The sequence below is a fragment of the Ranitomeya imitator genome, chromosome 2 (genome assembly GCF_032444005.1).
Source record: "Ranitomeya imitator isolate aRanImi1 chromosome 2, aRanImi1.pri, whole genome shotgun sequence".
Lineage (NCBI taxonomy): Eukaryota > Metazoa > Chordata > Amphibia > Anura > Dendrobatidae > Ranitomeya > Ranitomeya imitator.
The window spans coordinates 388,977,797-389,002,162 of record NC_091283.1 but is presented as its reverse complement, the minus strand read 5'-3'; the positions used below and the strand labels follow the sequence as shown (position 1 = coordinate 389,002,162).

At 45.2% G+C, this 24,366-nt stretch overlaps 2 protein-coding genes across 3 annotated transcripts in view; one reads left to right on the top strand and one right to left on the bottom strand.

Annotated features, from left to right (window-relative positions):
- LOC138664136 (gastrula zinc finger protein XlCGF17.1-like) overlaps positions 1 to 23,747 on the bottom strand; it is a 31,647-nt gene extending 7,900 nt beyond the window's left edge. The window contains exons 1-2 of the mRNA XM_069750577.1: positions 23,682 to 23,747; positions 2,646 to 2,736 (exon numbers count right to left, since the gene is read on the bottom strand). The gene's annotated coding sequence lies outside the window, so the exon portion shown is untranslated. The remainder of the gene's footprint in view (positions 1 to 2,645; positions 2,737 to 23,681) is intronic.
- A 20-nt stretch (positions 23,748 to 23,767) lies between these two features.
- The window catches only part of LOC138664135 (oocyte zinc finger protein XlCOF8.4-like), an 85,250-nt gene continuing 84,651 nt past the window's right edge, over positions 23,768 to 24,366 (top strand). The window contains exon 1 of one of the 2 annotated variants that reach the window (XM_069750575.1): positions 23,768 to 23,822. In XM_069750575.1, the coding sequence (XP_069606676.1) occupies positions 23,796 to 23,822 (27 nt within the window). In that variant the 5' untranslated portion in view covers positions 23,768 to 23,795. The remainder of the gene's footprint in view (positions 23,823 to 24,366) is intronic. The other variant, XM_069750576.1, reaches the window with a different exon arrangement.

The following is a 24,366-nucleotide window of genomic DNA, read 5'->3' as shown; positions in this document are numbered from 1 at the left end:
ACGGTGCGTGTGGTACCCAGTCGGCACACGGACGGCACACGGCTGCCGCACGTGTGCCACACTGATGTGCCACGTGAGCACACGGACACGGATAACTCCGGTACCGATTTTTCAGGTACCGGAATTATCTGGACGTGTGGGACAGGCCTAACAAATACTGTAGAAGTAACACACTGGCACATCAGCACCTTACACACTCTGGAGTCACATTTTGACTTTCCGTGATGAAATTAATGCAAACTGGATCCACAAGTGATTTCAAATTTTTACTTTGATTTTTGAGGCAAAAAGTAGTTCAGCCCTCAATTGGTTAAGGATTATTGTTTCAATTCATCTTTGATCCTTAATTTAGCATCATGTATTCATTCAATATTATAGGAGTGCTGGCCTAGTCCACATTTTTTGTGAGGACTATATGTAAAGTAAATAACATGTAGTGACATATTATTTTTGTCCTAACACTCACATTAACCACAGAATGACTGGGAAATTTTCCGTTGTTGGATTTTTCTCTAAAGACTTTTTTCTGTCTCTCCTGATATGAATTTCCTTGCTATTCTCCTACTCTGATTTGTACTCACACTTTTGCCTTCCAGACAAGAATGTTAAAGCAGACCATATCTCATTCTTTTGACCCTACCAACCAGGCTACAGAACCTCAGCACTGTCCACAATTATATTCTCCCAGAGCCTCTAATTACCATCTGAGCTCTCTCCTGGAAAGACCTTCCTTTAAAGGGAATTTGTCACCAGTTTTTTGACCTATCAACTAAAAATATCATCTAATAGAGTGTGAGCTATACATTCCCCAACTACTTATGAAACCCCCTGACTCGCCATGAATCCCCCATAAAAACCTTTTATATTGCTCCCGCGCTGTATGGAAATATCCTCAGTCTGGTCCGAAGGGTATTGGTTCTGGTCTCTCTCTCTCCACTCCAATCGGTGTGCTGTACGCATTCCGTTCTGTGAATTGCGTTGTTCGTATACAGTTCCCGCGCATGTACCTTCAAATTGCCTCCTGCGTGTGCGCAGTATGCTTTGCCCAGCTGCGGGCAAAGCCAAAAAACATTAGTGCGCATGCGCGGGTGAACTATGTCCAGGAACACAGCGAAAGACTCCCAGGACATAGTACTTCCGGCGCATGCGCACTAATGCTTTTTAGCTTTTCCTGCAGTTGGGCAAAGCATACCGCACATGCGCGAGAGGCCGTGTCAATGTGCACGCTCGGCAACTCTACGGAATCTGTGATATTCACAGATTACAATATGTACAGCAAGCCGAGAGGGGTGGGGGGGAGAGAAAAGGAGAATAAGCCCCGCCCATCGGACCATACCGAGGAGATTTACATACATCGCAGAAGAAGAGCTAAAAATGGTATTTATGCATCAAAGGTGGGGAGTCAGGGGTATCAAAAGTACTGCTATAATGCTTATGTAACACTAAATTGAATGATATTTTTACATCATATCACAAAAAATGGGTGACAGATTCCCTTTAACAAAATTGAAGAAAGCAGATTTCATACTAGAGATATTTCTCCAAGGATATTTCTCCATCTAAACGTGAGTCCTTTCCAAAATCCCACCCACCTGTTGCTCATTTTACCTGCTCCGTATTCCCCATAGACCCATTTGACTATGGACTTTCTAACAGATTTACCTAGTTGGTTAGACTGTTCAGTGCTTTGGTGATTGTGAACCGATTCTCCAAAATTACGCACTTTCTTTTACCAGGTCTTCCTACATCTGCTCATCTCTCTGCTCAATGTGCATACCATATTTTTTGGACTATAAGACGCACCGGACCACAAGACGCATGCCAAATTTTGGGGTGCAAAATAGCAGGAAAAAGATTTTTATAAGATGGAGTCCGAATTTAAGGTATCTTACTTTGAGGGCCGGTGTTCGTCACAGGAGGCATGGTCCCTTCCTCAGGAAGCCGGAGCGACAGAAGTGAGGCAATGCTGCAGTCCCGGGATATCCCAGCGGTGCAATGCTGCAGGTCCGGTGTCGGCAGTGAGGCAGAGGCCGCCGAGATCTGAATCTGCGCACTTGAGGCCTCAGCAGAGGGCAAAAGGTCAGCCGAGATCTCAATCCGCGCAATCGCTGCCTTTGGCGGCCCACAGCTTCAGGAAGATGGCCACAGGGAAACCACCGCGCACCTCCGACACTGAGCCTCAGCATCGCCACACCTCTGCAACCGCAGGTTCCCTGAGGATGGGACGCTGCTACACCACGTCCAGAACCTCCCGGTAAGTCTGTGTTCGGACTATAAGACGCACCACCCATTTTCCTCCCAAATGTTTTTGGGAAAATACGGTATATCATACTCTCCTTACTGATCCCCTGAAGCTTCTCTTCCAGTGCTGCCCAGCTACCTCACTGACTTAATTTCCCTAAAGGCACGATACGTATGTGACCTCTGCAGCCTATCACTGATCTCAGGTGACAAATTTGTTGGTGTTATGGAAAATGGTTGGCTGCAGTAATCATGTGTGTATAAGGACGGAACAGAATGTATGGATATTACCCTCAAATTTCTGTGCAAAAAAATTGATTTGCCAGGAAAATCAACATAAAACCCCCACAAACAATGAATGAGTAGAATATATGACTTCTCTTCAAATAGTGGTCACTACTGACCTGTGTAGTTATCTGTAGGAATCTCCTCTTTACACCACTCATCACCCCTCACATATGTCTCTGTACTATTAATATGGAGCAGATATTTATCCTGAAAAAAATAGTGTAAAAGTCACACAGACAGATAGACAGGTTGTGTGAAATAAATCAGAGGAACAGAAAATATCAGAAATTAGCATGACGACTAAAAATGAAAGCGGCAATCATCACATAACTGCAGGTCTCCTGTATAAACACAACCTGTCGGCTCCTGATTTTAAAGGGAGCCTGTCACCCCCAAAAATCGAAGTTGAGCTAAGCCCACCGGCATCAGGGGCTTATCTACAGCATTCTGTAATGCTGTAGATAAGCCCACGATGTATCCTAAAAGATGAGAAAAAGAGGTTATATTATACTCACCTGGGCGGGCGGGCGGTCCGATCCAATAAGCGTCGTGGTCCGGTCCGGGGCCTCCCATCTTCTTACGATGACGTCCTCTTCTTGTCTTCACGCTGCGGCTCCGGCGCAGGCGTACTTTGTCTGCCTTGTTGAGGGCAGAGCAAAGTACTGCAGTGCGCAGGCGCCGGGCCTCTCTGACCTTTCCCGACACCTGCGCATTGCAGTACTTTGCTCTGCCCTCAACAGGGCAGACAAAGTATACCTGCGCTGGAGCCGCAGCATGAAGACAAGAAGAGGACGTCATCTGATGAAGATAGGAGGAGCCGGATCGGACCACGACACCCATCGGACCCGACCGGAACCGCCCCTGGGTGAGTATAATCTAACCTCTTTTTCTGATCTTTTAGGATACATCGGGGGCTTATCTACAGCATTCCAGATATTGTTGTTTTTTTATTTTACCTTTTTTACAGAACGAGGGTCTTCAGGTGGATTACCAGGATAATAAAATATTACAAAAACCTGTGTATTTATTTAATTAACCCCTTCATGACCCAGCCTATTTTGACCTTAAAGACCTTGCCGTTTTTTGCAATTCTGACCAGTGTCCCTTTATGAGGTAATAACTCAGGAACGCTTCAACGGATCCTAGCGGTTCTGAGATTGTTTTTTCGTTACATATTGGGCTTCATGTTAGTGGTAAACTTAGGTCAATAAATTCTGCGTTTATTTGTGATAAAAACGGAAATTTGGCGAAAATTTTGAAAATTTCGCAATTTTCACATTTTGAATTTTTATTCTGTTAAACCAGAGAGATATGTGACACAAAATAGTTAATAAATAACATTTCCCACATGTTTACTTTACATCAGCACAATTTTGGAAACAAAATTTTTTTTTTTAGGAAGTTATAAGGGTTAAAATTTGACCAGCGATTTGTCATTTTTACAACGAAATTTACAAAACCATTTTTTTTAGGGACCACCTCACATTTGAAGTCAGTTTGAGGGGTCTATATGGCTGAAAATACCCAAAAGTGACACCATTCTAAAAACTGCACCCCTCAAGGTACTCAAAACCACATTCAAGAAGTTTATTAACCCTTCAGGTGCTTCACAGCAGCAGAAGCAACATGGAAGGAAAAAATGAACATTTAACTTTTTAGTCACAAAAAATTATCTTTTAGCAACAATTTTTTTATTTTCCCAATGGTAAAAGGAGAAACTGAACCACGAAAGTTGTTGTCCAATTTGTCCTGAGTACGCTGATACCTCATATGTGGGGGTAAACCACTGTTTGGGCGCACGGCAGGGCTTGGAAGGGAAGGAGCGCCATTTGACTTTTTGAATCAAAAATTGGCTGCACTCTTTAGCGGACACCATGTCACGTTTGGAGAGCCCCCGTGTGCCTAAAAATTGGAGCTCCCCCACAAGTGACCCCATTTTGGAAACTAGACGCCCCAAGGAACTTATCTAGATGCATAGTGAGCACTTTGAACCCCCAGGTGCTTCACAAATTGATCCGTAAAAATGAAAAAGTACTTTTTTTTTCACAAAAAAATTCTTTTAGCCTCAATTTTTTCATTTTCACATGGGCAACAGGATGAAATGGATCCTAAAATGTGTTGGGCAATTTCTCCTGAGTACGCCGATACCTCATATGTGGGGGTAAACCACTGTTTGGGCACATGGTAAGGCTCGGAAGGGAAGGAGCGCCATTTGACTTTTTGAATGAAAAATTATTTCCATCGTTAGCGGACACCATCTCGCGTTTGGAGAGCTCCTGTGTGCCTAAACATTGGCGCTCCCCCACAAGTGACCCCATTTTGGAAACTAGACCCCCCAAGGAACTTATTTAGATGCCTAGTGAGCACTTTAAACCCTCAGGTGCTTCACAAATTGATCTGTAAAAATGAAAAAGTACTTTTTTTTCACAAAAAAATTATTTTCGCCTCAATTTTTTCATTTTCACATGGGCAGTAGGATAAAATGGATCATAAAATTTGTTGGGCAATTTCTCTCGAGTACGCCAATACCTCATATGTGGGGGTAAACCACTGTTTGGGCACACGGCAGGGCTCGGAAGGGAAGGCGCGCCATTTGACTTTTTGAATGGAAAATTAGCTCCAATTGTTAGCGGACACCATGTCGCGTTTGGAGAGCCCCTGTGTGCCTAAACATTGGAGCTCCCCCACAAGTGACCCCATTTTGGAAACTAGACCCCCCAACGAACTTATCTAGATGCATATTGAGCACTTTAAACCCCCAGGTGCTTCACAGAAGTTTATAACGCAGAGCCATGAAAATAAAAAATAATTTTTCTTTCCTCAAAAATGATTTTTTAGCCTGGAATTTCCTATTTTGCCAAGGATAATAGGTGAAATTGGACCCCAAATATTGTTGTCCAGTTTGTCCTGAGTACGCTGATACCCTATATGTGGGGGTAAACCACTGTTTGGGCACACGGCAGGGCTCGGAAGGGATGGCACGCCATTTGGCTTTTTAAATGGAAAATTAGCTCCAATCATTAGCGGACACCATGTCACGTTTGGAGAGCCCCTGTGTGCCTAAACATTGGAGATCCCCCAGAAATGACCCCATTTTGGAAACTAGACCCCCAAAGGAACTAATCTAGATGTGTGGTGAGGACTTTGAACCCCCAAGTGCTTCACAGAAGTTTATAAAGCAGAGCCATGAAAATAAAAATAAAAAATTATTTTCTCAAAAATGATCTTTTAGCCTGCAATTTTTTATTTTACAAAGGGTAACAGGAGAAATTTGACCCCAAAAGTTGTTGTCCAGTTTCTCCTGAGTACGCTGATACCCCATATTTGGGGGTAAACCACTGTTTGGGCACATGCCGGGGCTCGGAAGTGAAGTAGTGACATTTTGAAATGCAGACTTTGATGGAATGCTCTGTGGGCGTCACGTTGCGTTTGCAGAGCCCCTGATGTGGCTTAACAGTAGAAACCCCCCACAAGTGACCACATTTTAGAAACTAGACCCCCCAAGGAACTTATCTAGATATGTGGTGAGCACTTTGAACCCCCAAGTGCTTCACAGACGTTTACAACGCAGAGCCGTGAAAATAAAAAATCATTTTTCTTTCCTCAAAAATGATGTTTTAGCAAGCATTTCTTTATTTTCACAAGGGTAACAGGAGAAATTGGACCCCAGTAATTGTTGCGCAGTTTGTCCTGAGTATGCTGGTACCCCATATGTGGGGGTAAACCACTGTTTGGGTGCACGTCGGGGCTCGGAAGTGAGGGAGCACCATTTGACTTTTTGAATACAAGATTGGCTGGAATCAATGGTGGCGCCATGTTGCGTTTGGAGACTCCCTGATGTGCCTAAACAGTGGAAACCCCTCAATTCTAACTCCAACACACCCCTAACCCTTGTCCCAACTGTAGCCGTAACCCTAATCACAACCCTAACCCCAACACACCCGTAACCCCAACACACCCCTAACCCTAACCACAACCCTAATTCCAACCCAACCCTAGCCCTAATGCTATGTGCCAACGTTGCGGATTCGTATGAGATTTTTCAGCACCATTTTTGAAAAATCCGCGGGTAAAAGGCACTGCGTTTTACCTGAGGATTTACCGCGGATTGCCAGTGTTTTTTGTCCGGATTTCACCTGCGGATTCCTATTGAGGAACAGGTGTAAAACGCTGCGGAATCCGCACAAAGAATTGACATGCTGCGGAAAATACAACGCAGCGTTTCCGCGCTGTATTTTCCGCACCATGGGCACAGCGGATTTGGCTTTCCATATGTTTACATGGTACTGTAAACCTGATGGAACACTGCTGCGGATCCGCAGCCAAATCCGCACCGTGTGCACATAGCCTAATTCTAAAGGTATGTGCACACGCTGCGGAAAACGCTGCGGATCCGCAGCAGTTTCCCATGAGTTTACAGTTCAATGCAAACCTATGGAAAACAAAAATCGCTGTACACATGCTGCAGAAAAACTGCACGGAAACGCAGCGGTTTACATTCCGCAGCATGTCACTTCTTTCTGCGGATTCCGCAGCGGTTTTACAACTGCTCAAATAGAAAATCGCTGTTGTAAAACCGCATTGAAATGCGCAGAAAAAACATGGTAAATCCGCCATAAATCCACAGCGGTTTAGCACTGCGGATTTATCAAATCCGCAGCGGAAAAATCCGCAGAGGACCAGAATATGTGTGCACATTCCTAACCCTACCCCTACCCCTAACCCTAACCCTACCCCTACCCCTAACCCTACCCCTAACCCTACCCCTACCCCCAACCCTACCCCTAACCCTACCCCTAACCCTACCCCTAACCCTAACCCTAACCCTAGTTCTTACCCCAACCTTAGTGGGGAAAAAAAAAAAATATTATTTTTATTGTCCCTACCTATGGGGGTGACAAAGGGGGGGGGGGGGTCATTTACTTTTTTATTTTTTATTTTGATCACTGAGATAGGTTATATCTCAGTGATCAAAATTCACTCTGGAACGAATCTGCCGGCCGGCAGATTCGGCGGGCGCACTGCACATGCGCCCGCCATTTTGGAAGATGGCGGCGCCCAGGAAAGAAGACGGACGGTCCCCGGGAGGCCAGGTAAGTATAAGGGGGGGGAGATCAGGGCACGGGGGGGGGCGTCAGAGCACGGGGGGGGGTGGATCGGAACACGGGGGGGTGGATTGGAGCACGGAGTGGGGGATCGCTGTGCGGGCGGGTGGATCGGAGCACGGGGGGGATCGCTGTGCGGGGGGTGAGATCGGAGTGCGGGGGGGTTTGTTTGGAGCACGGGGGGTGTGATTGGAGCACGGGGGGAGCGGGCAGGAGGACGGGGGAGCGGAGCACAGGACCGAGGGGAGCGGACCACAGATCGGGGGGCTGGGGGGGGCGATCGGAGGGGTGGGGTGGGTGCACATTAGTGTGTCCAGCCATGGCCGATGATATTGGAGCATCGGCCATGGCTGGATTGTAATATTTCACCATTTTTTTAGGTGAAATATTACAAATCGCTCTGATTGGCAGTTTCACTTTCAACAGCCAATCAGAGCGATCGTAGCCACGAGGGGGTGAAGCCACCCCCCCTGGGCTAAACTACCACTCCCCCTGTCCCTGCAGATCGGGTGAAATGGGAGTTAACCCTTTCACCCGGCCTGCAGGGACGCGATCTTTCCATGACGCATATGCTGCGTCATGGGTCGGAATGGCACTGACTTTCATGACGCAGCGTATGCGTCAAAGGTCGGGAAGGGGTTAAAATACTTTGTAATAATGTGTGTGTGTTTTTTAACCATTTCATACTATTGGATTAATAATGGATAGGTGTCATAATTGACGCCTCTCCATTATTAATCTGGCTTAATGTCACCTTACAATAGCAAGGTGACATTAACCCTTCATTACCCCATATCCCACCGTTACACAGGAATGGGAAGAGAGAGGCCAAGTGCCAGAATAGGCGCATCTTCCAGATGTGCCTTTTCTGGGGTGGCTGGGGGCAGATGTTTTTAGCCAGGGGGGGGGGGGGGGGCAATAACCATGGTCCCTCTCCAGGCTATTAATATCTGTCCTCAGTCACTGGCTTTACCACTCTGGCGGAGAAAATTGCGCGGGAGCCCACGCCAATTTTTTCCACAATTTAACCCTTAAATTTAATAGCTAGAGCGCCCAAATTTTGCATATACACACTACTAACATTAGTAGTGTGGAATATGCCAAAAAAAGGGATATGAGATGGTTTACTGTATGTAAACCATGTCTCATATCATGTCAGGTTTGTGGAGGAGATAGCAAAAGCCGGCAATTAATTACCGGCTTTTAAGCTATCTAGCGCTGTATTAAATAAATATATGTTTAATACATTTTAAATAAATATATAATATATAAATATATACCTATTCTATGTGTATATATCTACTCTAATCTAACCTGTCAGTGTGATTTTACTGTGCACTGCGCTGAATTACCGTCTTTTCAAAGGAGACCCGTGCGTAAAAATCGGACAGCAATACGGATGTCATATGGATGTTGCAATAAAAAAATCTAATATATAAAGCTGAATGTGTGTGTGTGTGTGTGTGTGTGTGTGTGTGTGTGTGTGTGTGTGTGTGTGTGTGTGTGTGTGTGTGTGTGTGTGTGTGTGTGTGTGTGTGTGTGTGTGTGTGTGTGTATGTCCGGGATTGGCATCTGCACCGTCGCAGCTACAGCCACAAAATTTTGCACAGTCACACGTCTGGACCCCGAGAGCGTCATAGGCTATGTTGTAAGGCGAAATTTTAACCCCACGCGTTCCAATTCACCAAACAATTTTGCCCCTATCTACATAATGGGGAAAAAAGTGAAAGGAAAAGTGTTGGAGGCGTCGCAGCTACAGCCACAAAATTTTGCACAGTCACACGTCTGGACCCCGAGAGCGTCATAGGCTATGTTGTGAGGTGAAATTTTAACCCCGCGCTTTCCAATTCACCAAACAATTTTGCCCCTATCTACATAATGGGAAAAAATGAAAGGAAAAGTGTAGGAGGCAAATTGACAGCTGCCAGATGTGAACAAGGGGGACTTAAAGAATGAGAGTGATGGCGCCAAAGAGTATATACCGTACAGTTGCTAAGGTGGGGCCCCGACATGGGATACTCACCACACACGGGGATATGAACACACACAAAATGCACCACACACTACCATGTGCTTGAACACATATTACTCTCAGCACACATTTCACCACAAATACACCAACCTCGCCACATAAAAGTCGAAACACAAAAGTCGCCGCTCAAAACTCGCCACATGCAAAAACTAGGCTCTTGCAAAACTCGCCACAAGTGCAAAACTCACCTCATGGAAAACTCGCCACACGCAAAACTTGCACACGCGGAAAAATTGCCACAGGCACAAAAGTTGCAACACATGCAAAAGTTGCCTCACACAAAACTTGCACATACTCAAAAGGCACCACACATAAAACTCGCCACGCGCAAAACTCGCCATGCGCAAAACTTGCTGCACACAACTTGCTACACTAACCTGTCACATGCAACTCGACACACAAAAAGTTGCTACACGCATGTTGCCACACAAAACTCATCTCACAAAAGTCGCTACATGCATGTCGCCACACGCAACTCAACACACACAACTTGACAAACGAAACTCCCCCTAAAACACACACAAGTCTGGTATTATCCTTCAAAAATAAAAATCTGATTAATAAGCAGACAAACTACAACAAATGTACCATATAGGAAATACGGCAGCTGTCAGTCACATGACCTGTCTATTATGTGTATGTGTGAGCTAATATATACTGCCAGGGGGAGGGCTTCCTGTTGGCTGGGGGTTTATCAGGCTGCCAATTTAGCTTACAAATACTGAGGTAAAAATACTGAGCAAATAACGTGTGAACGAGGTCTAATACAGGAGGAGATGACACACAGGTATATACTATATACAGGGGAGATGACACACAGATATATACTATATACAGGAGAGATGACACACAGGTATATACTATATAGAGGAGGAGATGACATACAGGTACATATATATACAGGAGGAGATGACATACAGGTATATACTATATACAGGAGGAGATGACATACAGGTATATGCTATATATAGAAGATGACATGCAGGTATATACTATATACAGGAGGAGATGACACACAGATATATACTATATACAGGGGAGATGACACACAGGTATATACTATATACAGGAGGAGATGACATACAGGTATATACTATATATAGAAGGAGATGACATTCAGGTATATACTATATATAGGGGAGATGACACACAGCAGGTATATACTATATACAGGGGAGATGACATACAGGTATATACTATATACAGGAGATGACATACAGATGTATACTATATATAAGGGAGATGACAAACATGTATATACTGAGGTAATGAGGTGAAAATGAGAGGTGTGAGGTGAAAATGAAAAGGTGTGAGTGCAAAATGAGAGGAGTGAGGAAAAATAGTATAGTGATCAGAAAATGACAGATGTGAGGTTGAAATGACAAGTGTTAGGGGGGAATGAGAGGAGTGAGGGAGAAAATGAGAGATGTGAGGGGGAAAATGAGAGGCGTGATGGGAAAATAAGAGAAGTGAGGTGCTATAACTGACCACAGATATTTACTATGCCCAGGCAACGCCGGGTTCTTCAGCTAGTAAATAAATAAAAATCGCATGACACTTGCATGAAACTCGCATACGTTACATCCGTTTTTTCGGTCCGTAAATCGGACCTTTTTTTTTCTAGCAAGTTGAAAAGAGGCCTTGGGCAGCGCTTTGGACGCAGCATATGTCAGCTTCGTCCAAAGCGCTGCCGGCTATTGAACGCAGGTGATTCTGCATGTGTTCATTGAACCGTGCGGAATCACCGCATCCTATACACTGGACAGGTGATATTTATCTTTCGGAGACTGAGTGCCTCAGCAAAATAAATAGACATGCTGCAGTCTGGAAAGACGCGCCACATGTCAGTCTCCGCAGGAAAGCCGGAGGTGTCTGTGAACAAGAAAAAAGAGATGCCACTAGAACATATTCGCACACCACCAATAACATATATCAAAAAGGAACAACTTTATTGGAAGCATAGTTAAAAACAATTAAAACCAGTACAATCACCAGCTGCCTACCCCCCATATATACGGCCTGTACATCCCTCACATGCTGCAAATAATACCCCAAGATAATAGCAAATACATATATACGAATCACTATAATAAGCCACTCCGATAGATCCAAATATATACAAAATTAGCGTAATCACCACATGTAAGGAGTAATTATAAACACGCCTAAATACTCCCCTCAGTATCCCACTGATGAACAGATACAAACCAAAAATTGGTGCACCATTAGGGAACAAAAAAATGCAGAGAAGAAAGGCGAGTGAGCTCTAGACCGCCTTATAGTAAAGGCCAGTAGCAGAAAGGTCCCAAAGGGAAACGTACCCTAAATGGAGCAGCATGCCGCGCCAACACCTAGAAATCACCTCACCTAGGGAGGGTGAAGGCAGCAGCAAGAGGTAGCAGCCAGGGGTGTAACAGGCCCGGGAGGCAGCTGAACCCAACGCGTGTCGCGGCAAAAACAAGCCGCTTCGTCAGGGGAAGTGCTTACCTCCATCAGTTCACTCCTTAAATAATGAACTGCAGTGAGCTCCAGACGCCGCCGAGTGCACAGCCGTGGACCGGAAGTCCAGAGACCGGAAACAGAAATCCCAAGTGCCGAACAAGATGCACCTGCGCAAAAGACCAAGTGTGTACAAAGTGGGCAGACGTCTCCGCCCACAGTGGTCAAATGCGCACGCGCCGGTATAATAGCCGGCCGTCCGCATGAGACCTAAGGAAAAAGGAAGTACGCATGCGCCAATGATGAAACTAATGGCTCCATATGGGACCCATAGCGAGAGACACCACAAAACTCTGGGCAAGGGGTTATCCAAGGAAATGGTTATGGGAACAGTCCCCACAAGAGGCACCCATGAACAAGAAAAGTAAAACCATATCCGGAACCAGCAGGTTGTTAAGGTAACTGTGAATAAATATAAAACATTAGCCATAACATATACAGCACAACAATATAACCTAAAAAATAAGTAGATATACAACAAACAAATAATAATAATGCAACAAAAAAACAACAAAAACAAGTCCGCTCTTTGTCATGTTGGCTGTTGTAGCTCTGATCAGCAACCGGCCGCTCATGAAACCCGATATTCTTGTTCCAGCATCTGCAGGCCTCCCTCCACCTTTTATATCCAGACCTCTAAGAAAATGAACACACAGGATGCCCAGGGGAATCAGTCCAAACCCTGTCCTTAAAGAGATTTATCCCAAAAAACCGGTAAAGAGCAAATCTTCATTAATTCCCTGGGGTGCTGTGGACTTGAGGGAATAAATCCAACGTGCCTCCATTTGTAGTAATCGCTTATGTAGAGAACCACCTCTGCCCGAGCTCCTTATATGTTCCAGGCCAATAACCTTAATCTTGGCGCAGCTGCCCCCATGATGTAAGAGAAAATGAGAAGCCACCGTGCTGAGAGTCTTGCCTCTTCGGCTGTCCACTGCTGCTGTATTGATTGTAGAAAGATGGCTTTGTATCCTGCGCCGCAATTCTTGTGAAGTCTGGCCTACATAGATACAAGGACATGGACAGATCAAAGCATAAATGACATGGGAGGTTTTGCAGTTTATATAAGTCTTTAATTTATGCTGTACTTGGTCAACGTGGTTACGAAAAACCTCACGTGTGGGGTGCATGAACTGACAAATGTTGCAATCTCCACATGGAAAGGAGCCCCTCAAAATTATACCACGATTGAGTCTCTGTGTTGGTCTCCTATAATGGCTCTGAGTGAGAATATCTTTGAAGTTTGGTGCCCTTCTAGCCGTAATCAACGGTTGGGTACTGATAACCTGAGATGTTTGTGAGTCGGAGATCAAAATTCTCCAATGTTTATTAAAAATCCTACTCACCTCAGACCAACGGGTATGATAACCCGTAATGAAACGTGCAACACCCTCCGATTTCCTTTTGTTGACGACCAATAAAGAATCCTGCGACTGTTGATTTGCCCTCCGAAATGCACGAGAAACACATCTTTTGGGGTAATTCCTAGCTTTAAATCTGATGGTAAGATCCTGAGCCTCTCTCCTAAAGTCCTCATCCAGAGTGCAGTTGCGCCTTGCTCTAAGGAATTGGCCCGTCGGAATACCATCCCTCGTATGCTTAGGGTGAAAACTTTGGTAATCCAAAAATCCATTTGCCGCTGTGGGCTTACGATAGAGGCATGTGGAGAGTGCGCCATCCTGACACCTGATCTCCAAATCTAGAAAATTAACCAAAATAGGAGAAGAGTGGTAAGTCAAAAAAATATTAATGGAGTTGTTATTGAGAAAATCCATAAATTGAAGAAGTTCCTCCGATGACCCGGACCAAATGAAAAAAACGTCATCGATAAAGCGCGACCACTGCCGCACCTTATCCTTGAAGTAATCAGAAACAAAAACAAAAGTAGCTTCCCACCACCCTAAAAAAAGATTAGCAAACGAGGGGGCACAACGCGCCCCCATCGCCACACCAGATGTCTGTAAATAATAAACCCTATCAAATAAGAAAAAATTGTGCCTCAAAGCAAAATCAAGCAGGTCAACAACAAATGAATCATGTAACCTATCTGAATTTTCCTGCAAATCAAGAAAAAATAAGACCGCCTGCATACCGTCGTCATGATTGATATTTGAGTACAACGACTCAACATCACACGTGACCATAAGGTCCCCTGGATCCAGCCGAATCCCCCTATGCCTACTGATAAAGTGTGAGGAATCCCTTACGTATGATGGAAGTGTAGTCACCAAAGGTTGTAAAAAGAAGTCTATGTAAGAACATGCTTTTTCACACAAACTTCCAATGCTCGAGACTATCGGACGACCGGGGGGCTTGATGGTACACTTATGAATTTTGGGTAACATATAAAAAGTTGGCGTCGTGGGTTGATCCACCCAAATAAAATCACGCTCATGTAAATTAATGATACCCAAATCAAAAGTTCTATCCAGAAGTGCTCTGAGCTTGACGGAATAAATCCCTGTTGGATCCGAGGGTAATCTGCGATAAAACCGCACATTATCAAGTTGCCTGTGGGCCTCCTCCACATACATCTGATGAGGCCAAAGGATGATATTCCCCCCCTTATCCGCCTCTCTGATAACAAAATCTTTGTTATTCCGCAGGTCATAGAGAGCCTTCCGTTCTTGTTTAGTCAAGTTACCCCCAACATGAGAATAGCTGGAAAGTGCCTCAATATCTTGTTTAACCATTTCAAAGAAAATTTTTACAGCCGGCACTGTAGACAGGGGAGGACACACCATGGATCTATTTTTATGTGGAAATCTTGGCCTACCTCCTTTTTTTGACTTACCACTCTTCTCCTATTTTGGTTAATTTTCTAGATTTGGAGATCAGGTGTCAGGATGGCGCACTCTCCACATGCCTCTATCGTAAGCCCACAGCGGCAAATGGATTTTTGGATTACCAAAGTTTTCACCCTAAGCATACGAGGGATGGTATTCCGACGGGCCAATTCCTTAGAGCAAGGCGCAACTGCACTCTGGATGAGGACTTTAGGAGAGAGGCTCAGGATCTTACCATCAGATTTAAAGCTAGGAATTACCCCAAAAGATGTGTTTCTCGTGCATTTCGGAGGGCAAATCAACAGTCGCAGGATTCTTTATTGGTCGTCAACAAAAGGAAATCGGAGGGTGTTGCACGTTTCATTACGGGTTATCATACCCGTTGGTCTGAGGTGAGTAGGATTTTTAATAAACATTGGAGAATTTTGATCTCCGACTCACAAACATCTCAGGTTATCAGTACCCAACCGTTGATTACGGCTAGAAGGGCACCAAACTTCAAAGATATTCTCACTCAGAGCCATTATAGGAGACCAACACAGAGACTCAATCGTGGTATAATTTTGAGGGGCTCCTTTCCATGTGGAGATTGCAACATTTGTCAGTTCATGCACCCCACACGTGAGGTTTTTCGTAACCACGTTGACCAAGTACAGCATAAATTAAAGACTTATATAAACTGCAAAACCTCCCATGTCATTTATGCTTTGATCTGTCCATGTCCTTGTATCTATGTAGGCCAGACTTCACAAGAATTGCGGCGCAGGATACAAAGCCATCTTTCTACAATCAATACAGCAGCAGTGGACAGCCGAAGAGGCAAGACTCTCAGCACGGTGGCTTCTCATTTTCTCTTACATCATGGGGGCAGCTGCGCCAAGATTAAGGTTATTGGCCTGGAACATATAAGGAGCTCGGGCAGAGGTGGTTCTCTACATAAGCGATTACTACAAATGGAGGCACGTTGGATTTATTCCCTCAAGTCCACAGCACCCCAGGGAATTAATGAAGATTTGCTCTTTACCGGTTTTTTGGGATAAATCTCTTTAAGGACAGGGTTTGGACTGATTCCCCTGGGCATCCTGTGTGTTCATTTTCTTAGAGGTCTGGATATAAAAGGTGGACGGAGGCCTGCAGATGCTGGAACAAGAATATCGGGTTTCATGAGCGGCCGGTTGCTGATCAGAGCTACAACAGCCAACATGACAAAGAGCGGACTTGTTTTTGTTGTTTTTTTGTTGCATTATTATTATTTGTTTGTTGTATATCTACTTATTTTTTAGGTTATATTGTTGTGCTGTATATGTTATGGCTAATGTTTTATATTTATTCACAGTTACCTTAACAACCTGCTGGTTCCGGATATGGTTTTACTTTTCTTGTTCATGGGTGCCTCTTGTGGGGACTGTTCCCATAACCATTTCCTTGGATAACCCCTTGCCCAGAGTTTTGTGGTGTCTCTCGCTATGGGTCCCATATGGAGCCATTAGTTTCATCATTGGCGCATGCGTACTTCCTTTTTCCTTAGGTCTCATGCGGACGGCCGGCTATTATACCGGCGCGTGCGCATTTGACCACTGTGGGCGGAGACGTCTGCCCACTTTGTACACACTTGGTCTTTTGCGCAGGTGCATCTTGTTCGGCACTTGGGATTTCTGTTTCCGGTCTCTGGACTTCCGGTCCACGGCTGTGCACTCGGCGGCGTCTGGAGCTCACTGCAGTTCATTATTTAAGGAGTGAACTGATGGAGGTAAGCACTTCCCCTGACGAAGCGGCTTGTTTTTGCCGTGACACGCGTTGGGTTCAGCTGCCTCCCGGGCCTGTTACACCCCTGGCTGCTACCTCTTGCTGCTGCCTTCACCCTCCCTAGGTGAGGTGATTTCTAGGTGTTGGCGCGGCATGCTGCTCCATTTAGGGTACGTTTCCCTTTGGGACCTTTCTGCTACTGGCCTTTACTATAAGGCGGTCTAGAGCTCACTCGCCTTTCTTCTCTGCATTTTTTTGTTCCCTAATGGTGCACCAATTTTTGGTTTGTATCTGTTCATCAGTGGGATACTGAGGGGAGTATTTAGGCGTGTTTATAATTACTCCTTACATGTGGTGATTACGCTAATTTTGTTTATATTTGGATCTATCGGAGTGGCTTATTATAGTGATTCGTATATATGTATTTGCTATTATCTTGGGGTATTATTTGCAGCATGTGAGGGATGTACAGGCCGTATATATGGGGGGTAGGCAGCTGGTGATTGTACTGGTTTTAATTGTTTTTAACTATGCTTCCAATAAAGTTGTTCCTTTTTGATATATGTTATTGGTGGTGTGCGAATATGTTCTAGTGGCATCTCTTTTTTCTTGTTTGTATATTATTTTTGCCACTAGGGTTCGCACCCCCACTTATTACCAATATCAGAGTGCGCCGGCTCCTTATTAATATTTGTTGGAGGTGTCTGTGCACGCATAGTGGGCATGGGATTTCATGAAATCCCATCCACTATGATGTAACATCTGGACAATGCGTCCAACCCGCAGCGTTTACTGACCGTGGAAACATACCCTTACCCTAACTATGCTTATGTTATGTCTGTAACATGCCCCTTTATTCTAGTACCCTTTTATTTTATCGTCTATCCCTGATCCTATACACAATACATGTAAAGTACATACACATTACAATAACAGTAAATGAATACATTAACAATTAAATACTCTATGGAACCACACGTATTTAATTTGAACACTGTTAAAGAGGGGGGCACATGACGGCCTCTGTCACCCCCTAACAAACGCTCGAGAGCTAATCGAGTATTTTCGGCGTGCTCAAAAAATATGCTCGAGGGGGCGTGGCCTGACTTCTGATGGTGCAGGTTGCATAGTGTGGGAGCTCCATTCCCAGGACTCATAAAGCGGCACACAGCAGTGCACAGACGGTGCTTTCTCCTCCAGAACTCCCCACTCCTGCTCCTTACCGTTCGGTGAGTGTATGGGGAAATCTAAAGCCGGCGCAGGGGACCCTTCCAGGCGCATTGTGGACTTCTTTGCAGCCACCCCTCAGCAGCCTCAGAGGCCCAAGATGGCGCCGCTTTCTCCTAGATCCTCCAGAGCTGCACGCCGAGGCTCTTAGTCTTCTGCCTCAAGCACAGCAGCGGCTGATTTCTCAGAGGCTCCAGTTACAGCAGCGCTGCTCAGAGACATGCTTGGTGACCTCCGTACCTCCCTGCAGGAGGATATGCGTTCCATGATGGCAGAGCTCAGGGGGGAGGTGGAGGAGCTGGGAGGCCGCACAGATCATCTTGAAAATAAAATGTCCGAACTGGTAGCTTCTCACAATGATTTGTGGGAAGCTCATGATAACCTGCAGCTGCTTGTTACCAAAACTCATGCTAAAACCCTGGATTTGGAAGACAGATCCAGGAGAAATAATGTGAAACTAAGAGGCATTGCTGAATCAATTGGGGCTGATGATCTCAGAGCCTTTCTACAAGACTTTATCATATCTATTCTCCCACTTTATTCCAAAGATGACGTTGTGATCGACCGTATTCATCGGATCCCTAAACCCTCAGGCCTTGACCCTGCGGTACCCAGAGATGTACTAGCTCGCATCCATTTTTTTGTTATGAAGGAGGAATTTCTGCAAGCACTAAGATCGAAGCCGTCGCTACCTGAACGATTTGCTACCATTGCAGTTTTCCCTAATCTGTCTCCAGGAACTCTAGCCCTCCGCAGGGCTTTTGCACCATACACCTCAATCCTGAGGGAAAAGGGTATATTATACCGCTGGGGTTTCCCCAACAAACTTTGCATTCGTAAAGACGGTTCATTTACCACGTGCCTATCCCCGTCGCAAGCAGCCAAGACCCTGTCCCAATGGGGTTTTGACCCTCCTGCGCCCACTCCTGCCTCTGCTTCCACCAAACCTGGAGGATCTGGTCCCCGGAGACGCCGTATTACCCCTGACTGGAAGGTCGCCTGAAGTGTCTATTTTAACCATTTCCTGGCTGGAAGAATTTATTTTTTCCTTTTTCCCACTCAGTTCTAGTTCTCTTTTTTTTTTTTTTTTTCTCTTCTTTTTGCTTGCTGAGTTTTTTGCTGAGGCTGGTTCCTGGCAGGACTCCGCTCAGCATATTGCCCCATTGGTGAACTGTTTTCTATTTTCACCTCCTCAGGATTTCCCTGGATGTTCCCTTGTTTAAATGTTTGGATTTTATATGTTTGTTTTTCCCTTCTCCTCCTTCCCTCCCTCTCCCCCCTCCTTTCCCTCTTCCCCCCCCTCGTCGCAGATGGAGTTTGCAAGGTATCCCACGACATGTTTATGCTTTTTTTGTGGGTAATGGGTTTACATATCTTCTTCAGCAAATTGTGTAACATATTACAATGAGTGTTTCTTTATATTCTATTAATGTTAACGGCCTCAACTCCCCTGGTAAGAGATCGATTGTCTGGCGTCAGCTCGCTAAATCCAAACACGATATTATATGCTTACAGGAGACTCATTTACTAGAACGGGACAATATAAGAATGTATTCGAATCTATACCCCCACCAATTTTTTGCGAATGGGAAGACCAAAAAGGCTGGGGTGGCAATTTTTTTTAGGAAGGCTAACTCTTTCCAGCTAATTAGTTCTACAGCCGACCCCGCGGGCAGATACATTATAATTTTATGTTTAATCAACAATACCCCTTATACCATTGCCTCTGTGTATGGCCCAAACTTTGGTCAGGTTAAATTTCTAAATAATTTATTTCAAATCTTAGGTAATTATCAGCATGGTCATAAATTAGTTGCCGGAGACTTCAACATTCCAGTATCCAAGAATCTGGACTGTTCATCGTCGGCCGTGGCCAGGGGTGATGCGGCCCAGCTGATCAGCTCCTACAATTTACACGATATCTGGAGATATCTCCATTGTAATGAGAGAGACTACACATTTTGGTCCCCTCGTCACGGTTCTTACAGTAGAATTGATTATATCTTAGTAGATGACATCGCCCTTCCCCACTGCATATCTGCAAATATAGGTAATATCACTTGGTCTGATCATGCTCCTGTGTCAGTCTCCCTAGAAGACCCTCTTGCAATCAGACCCCCTTCACACTGGCGCCTTAATGACCACCTTCTCTCTGAGCAAGCGAACTTTACACTAATTGAAAACTCTTTGCAGGAATTCTTTGCCTTTAATGACTCGGCGGATGTGCGTGAGGACTCCCTCTGGTTCGCTCACAAGGCAGTGGCTCGTGGCCTTTTCATTAAGATGGCTGCGACAGCTAAACGCAAGTATAACTTAAATCTTCAATCTGCCTTGGCTGAAGTGGCCCGGCTGGAGTCTTGCCACAAAGCCTGCCCCTCCCCTCAATTATTTTCCAATCTTTCTGATGCACGCCTGCGCCTTCGCCAGCTCCTCCTCCATAGAGCAGAAAATTCGCTTAGGAAATCGAAAGCCAAATTCTACTCCATGGGTGACAGGGCAGGCGCCTTACTAGCTAAACGCGCTAAAAAAAAAGAAGCCCAAACCAAAATTGCTTATCTTCTTAAGTCAGATGGTTCTCGGATTTACAACCCAATCCATATTGCTGAAGAATTTGCCTCATACTACTCCTCATTATATAACCTAGATTCTGACGTAAATACTCCTCAACCTTCTCAGGACTCAATTAACGCTTTTTTGAATAAAGCGAATCTCCCCACTGTTAATCCGGAGCAGTTGTCGCTCCTTAACGGCCCTATAGAAGCAATTGAAATCTCCCAAATAATCAAAGAGGCCAAAAAACGCTCTGCCCCGGGTCCAGATGGCTTTTCCTTCTCATACTACTCTCATTTTCTCACTATCCTCTCTCATTTTCTCATTCGTTTATTTAACTACTGGCGCTCTATGGGTACTATTGAGAGAGAGGGTCTGGAGACTTGTATTTCGACACTTCCTAAACCTGGGAAACCTATGACCTCTCCTGGCAATTTTCGTCCCATCGCCCTTTTAAATTGCGATGTAAAAATATATGCTAAGGTCTGGGCCAATAGGTTACTGTCGGTGCTCCCATCCTTGGTTCATTCGGACCAGGTTGGGTTTGTCCCGGGTAGGCAAACTAGAGATGGTACGAGACGCTTGATCGACCTGCTGGATGTGGTGGAGAGGCGGAGCCTCCCCAGTGTGTTCCTGTCTCTCGACGCGGAAAAGGCGTTTGATCGGGTGCACTGGGGCTATATAGCATCTACATTGCACAAATTTGGTCTTACTGGCCAGATTTTTTCAGCTATTATGGCTTTGTATTCCAATCCTTGTGCCTCAGTTCGCTCAGCCGGCTTTAAATCCCGTATATTTTCTATTTCAAATGGGACCCGGCAGGGTTGCCCCCTCTCCCCCATCATCTTTGCTTTAGTCATGGAGCCCCTGGCGGCTGCGGTGAGGCAATGCCCTGACATTAGGGGGGTAATGGTGGGAAGTCAGGAACACAAAATTGGCCTCTACGCCGACGATGTGGTGTTGTCTTGCTCTGCTCCTCTACAGTCACTATCTGCAGTGTCTTCCATTCTTACCCAATTTGCTGAAGCCTCCTATTATAAGCTAAATCTGTCCAAGTCCACAATTTTTCCCCTATTTATCTCTTCCTCTCTCCAACTTCAAATCCAAAATATTTACCCTTTAATATGGTCTCCGCTCGGATTCACTTATCTAGGTATTCAAATTACCCATATTAAAAACATTGTTCGCCTTAACTGTGATTCAACCCTCCACGAAATTAAAAAAGAAATTGACCAGCTTGCCTGCTCTCATCTATCCTGGATGGCTAGGATACAAACGTCTAAGATGTTAATTCTCCCTAAACTTATATATCTTTTTAGATGCCTCCCCTTCGCTATCCCCTCTAAGTACCTCTCTGCTTTTCAAGCAATTATTGACCGTTTTATTTGGAATAACAAGCCACATAGAATAAAACGCTCTCTAATGTCTCTCCCATATGCCAGGGGAGGTCTTGGTGCCCCTAATATCCACCTTTACCACAAAGCTGCTCTCCTAGACCCCCTTAAGATTTGGTGGGAGGGGAACTCTCTCTCCAGTGGTTCCATATTGAGTCGTGCTTTGCCCCTAGGGGTTCCCTCAAACTTTTGCTGGAGATCTGTTTGCTCCAGCCGCCCAGTCGGAGCTCCCCTCTTAAAACAATTTGCTCCGCCACTAAGGTCTGGACAAGTCTCTGCCCTACTTACCTCCCTTTTATATTTGACTACGTCTCTATTCAAGCATTAGAATATGCAATAGATGGTTTGTCTCTCTCTGCCTTGGGGGACTGCGGAATACACCGAGTGAATGATCTCTATAACGAGTCGGGCCTGAGATCATTTGCGGACCTCACTGCTCGCTATAACTTGCCTCCTAGGGCTTTTTTTCAGTATTTCCAAATTCGTAGCCTCCTTAAACATTGTAACTCCTTCAGTGTGGCCGTGTCCCCCCTGGGTATGGAGACCCCAATCCACAGATTTTTCAGACCAAACATGTGGATTGATCATGGCATTTCCATCATTTATAAATCCCTCCTCTCCCATGATTTCTCTGAGAGACTCCCATTTATGTCCACTTGGGAGGGTGCCCTTGCTTTCGAGGCTTCCCCGGAGGATTGGAGCATGGCTATGCTGCATCCTTCCAAATTCTCTTCGTGTCTTGGTCACCTCGAACAAAGCAAAAAAATTCAGCTCCTATGGTACTTCACTCCTGTTAAATTAGCTAAATTTTATCCCTCCTCTTCCCCATTATGCTGGAAAAATTGTGGTGTTTCTGGTTCGCTTGCTCATGTATGGTGGAGTTGCCCTAGTGTGCAAATATTTTGGCGTCAGGTTGAAGCGATTCTTTCAGAGGTGACCCATCTTCCTATCAACCTAACTGGCCCTCTAGCAGTATTGGGTATATCTCTCTTGGACTTCCCATCTTCCCTTCAACCCATTATTTCTAATATTCTTGTGGCGGCCCGACAATGTATTGCAAAGCATTGGAAATCTTCTAATATTCCCTCCAGACCTGAATTGATATCCAAAATTAATCTGCACTTTAGTTATGAGTCGATTACTGCGGACTGTCTTGCAAAAAAGAATAAGGTCCTTACGTGGTGGGACCCTTGGGTCTCCTCACCCTTTATTTCCTCGCCTGACCACCATCCCCCTTCTTCTGCCAGCTGACTCAATTGTTTGATATCATAGCTATGTATGCGCCCATGTATTGTAATTTTTTTTTGTTTCATTCTTGATCGTGGATATTTACATTTATGTCTGCCTCTTCCCCTCCCCCTTCCTCCCCCTTTTTCCTTTCCTTGTTGCATTTTAATTGTACTCTGTTTTCTCAATAAAAATTGAATGGTTAAAAAAAAAAAAAAAAAAAAATATGCTCGAACCGCCGCGTCTGTATGTCTCTCGTTCGACAGCCACAACACATGCAGGGATTTTGAAGAAAGGAAAGGACAGCCTGGCAACACCTGTAGATCTGCCACACTCAGTGCAGGATAGTCAGTGTGTGCGTGCGTGCGTGCGTGTGTGCGTGTTCGCTCTGTGGGGGTGAAATACTGTGTGAGGGGCAGTAAGTTATATCGTACTGTGGGGGGCAACATGGGTTTTCGGTGTCTTAGTTTAGAGGATACATGGCTACGGATATTATAATGAAGCAAAGACAACAGAGCGAAAGAGGCTCAGCAGTGAGGGGGTTAATGTCCCCTGCGCCCAGTAATGGGGAATCTCCAGCACCTACCTCCACCTGCAGAGCCGCACACCACATATATGGCTGTTCTGGACGGTCTGAGGCTCCTGACTCCTCCCCTCCAGTGACCTCATCACAGGTCCTGTGCGCACAGAACAGCCATATATGTGGTGTGCGGCTCTGCAGGTGGAGGTAGGTGCTGGAGATTCCCCATTACTGGGCGCAGGGGACATTAACCCCCTCACTGCTGGTGGCATTCCTAGTCTCGCTCCCATATAACTTACTGACGGCCGTTTCTTCTCCTTCTCTGGAGCCAGAGCTTCTGTTATTTCCCGCTGATGTCACCGTATGTGGGATATTTATGGGTCGGATTTAATAGAAGGTTCTGGGAACATATAAATTACTAGATGGTGGCCCGATTCTCATCAGGTATTCTAGAATATGTATGTAGTTTTTTTATGAAGATTTCAGAGTAATGCAATTTATACACAGGATTCGGCCGGCCGGGCGCGACCAATTAGCAAAGCGTGGTACAAATCCCTCGCCAATTCGCGGCCGGACTGCGCCTGTTGCTGATTGATCGCAGCCGACCGTGACCAATCAGTGAAGCCAGGGCCAGTTGCAAGTTTTTGAGGACCTTGGGCGAAAGAGTCTCACAGCCCTTTGTAGCATATAACACAGCCCACGTAGTAAATAACACAGCCACTTAGTATATTGCACAGCCCACGTAGTATAT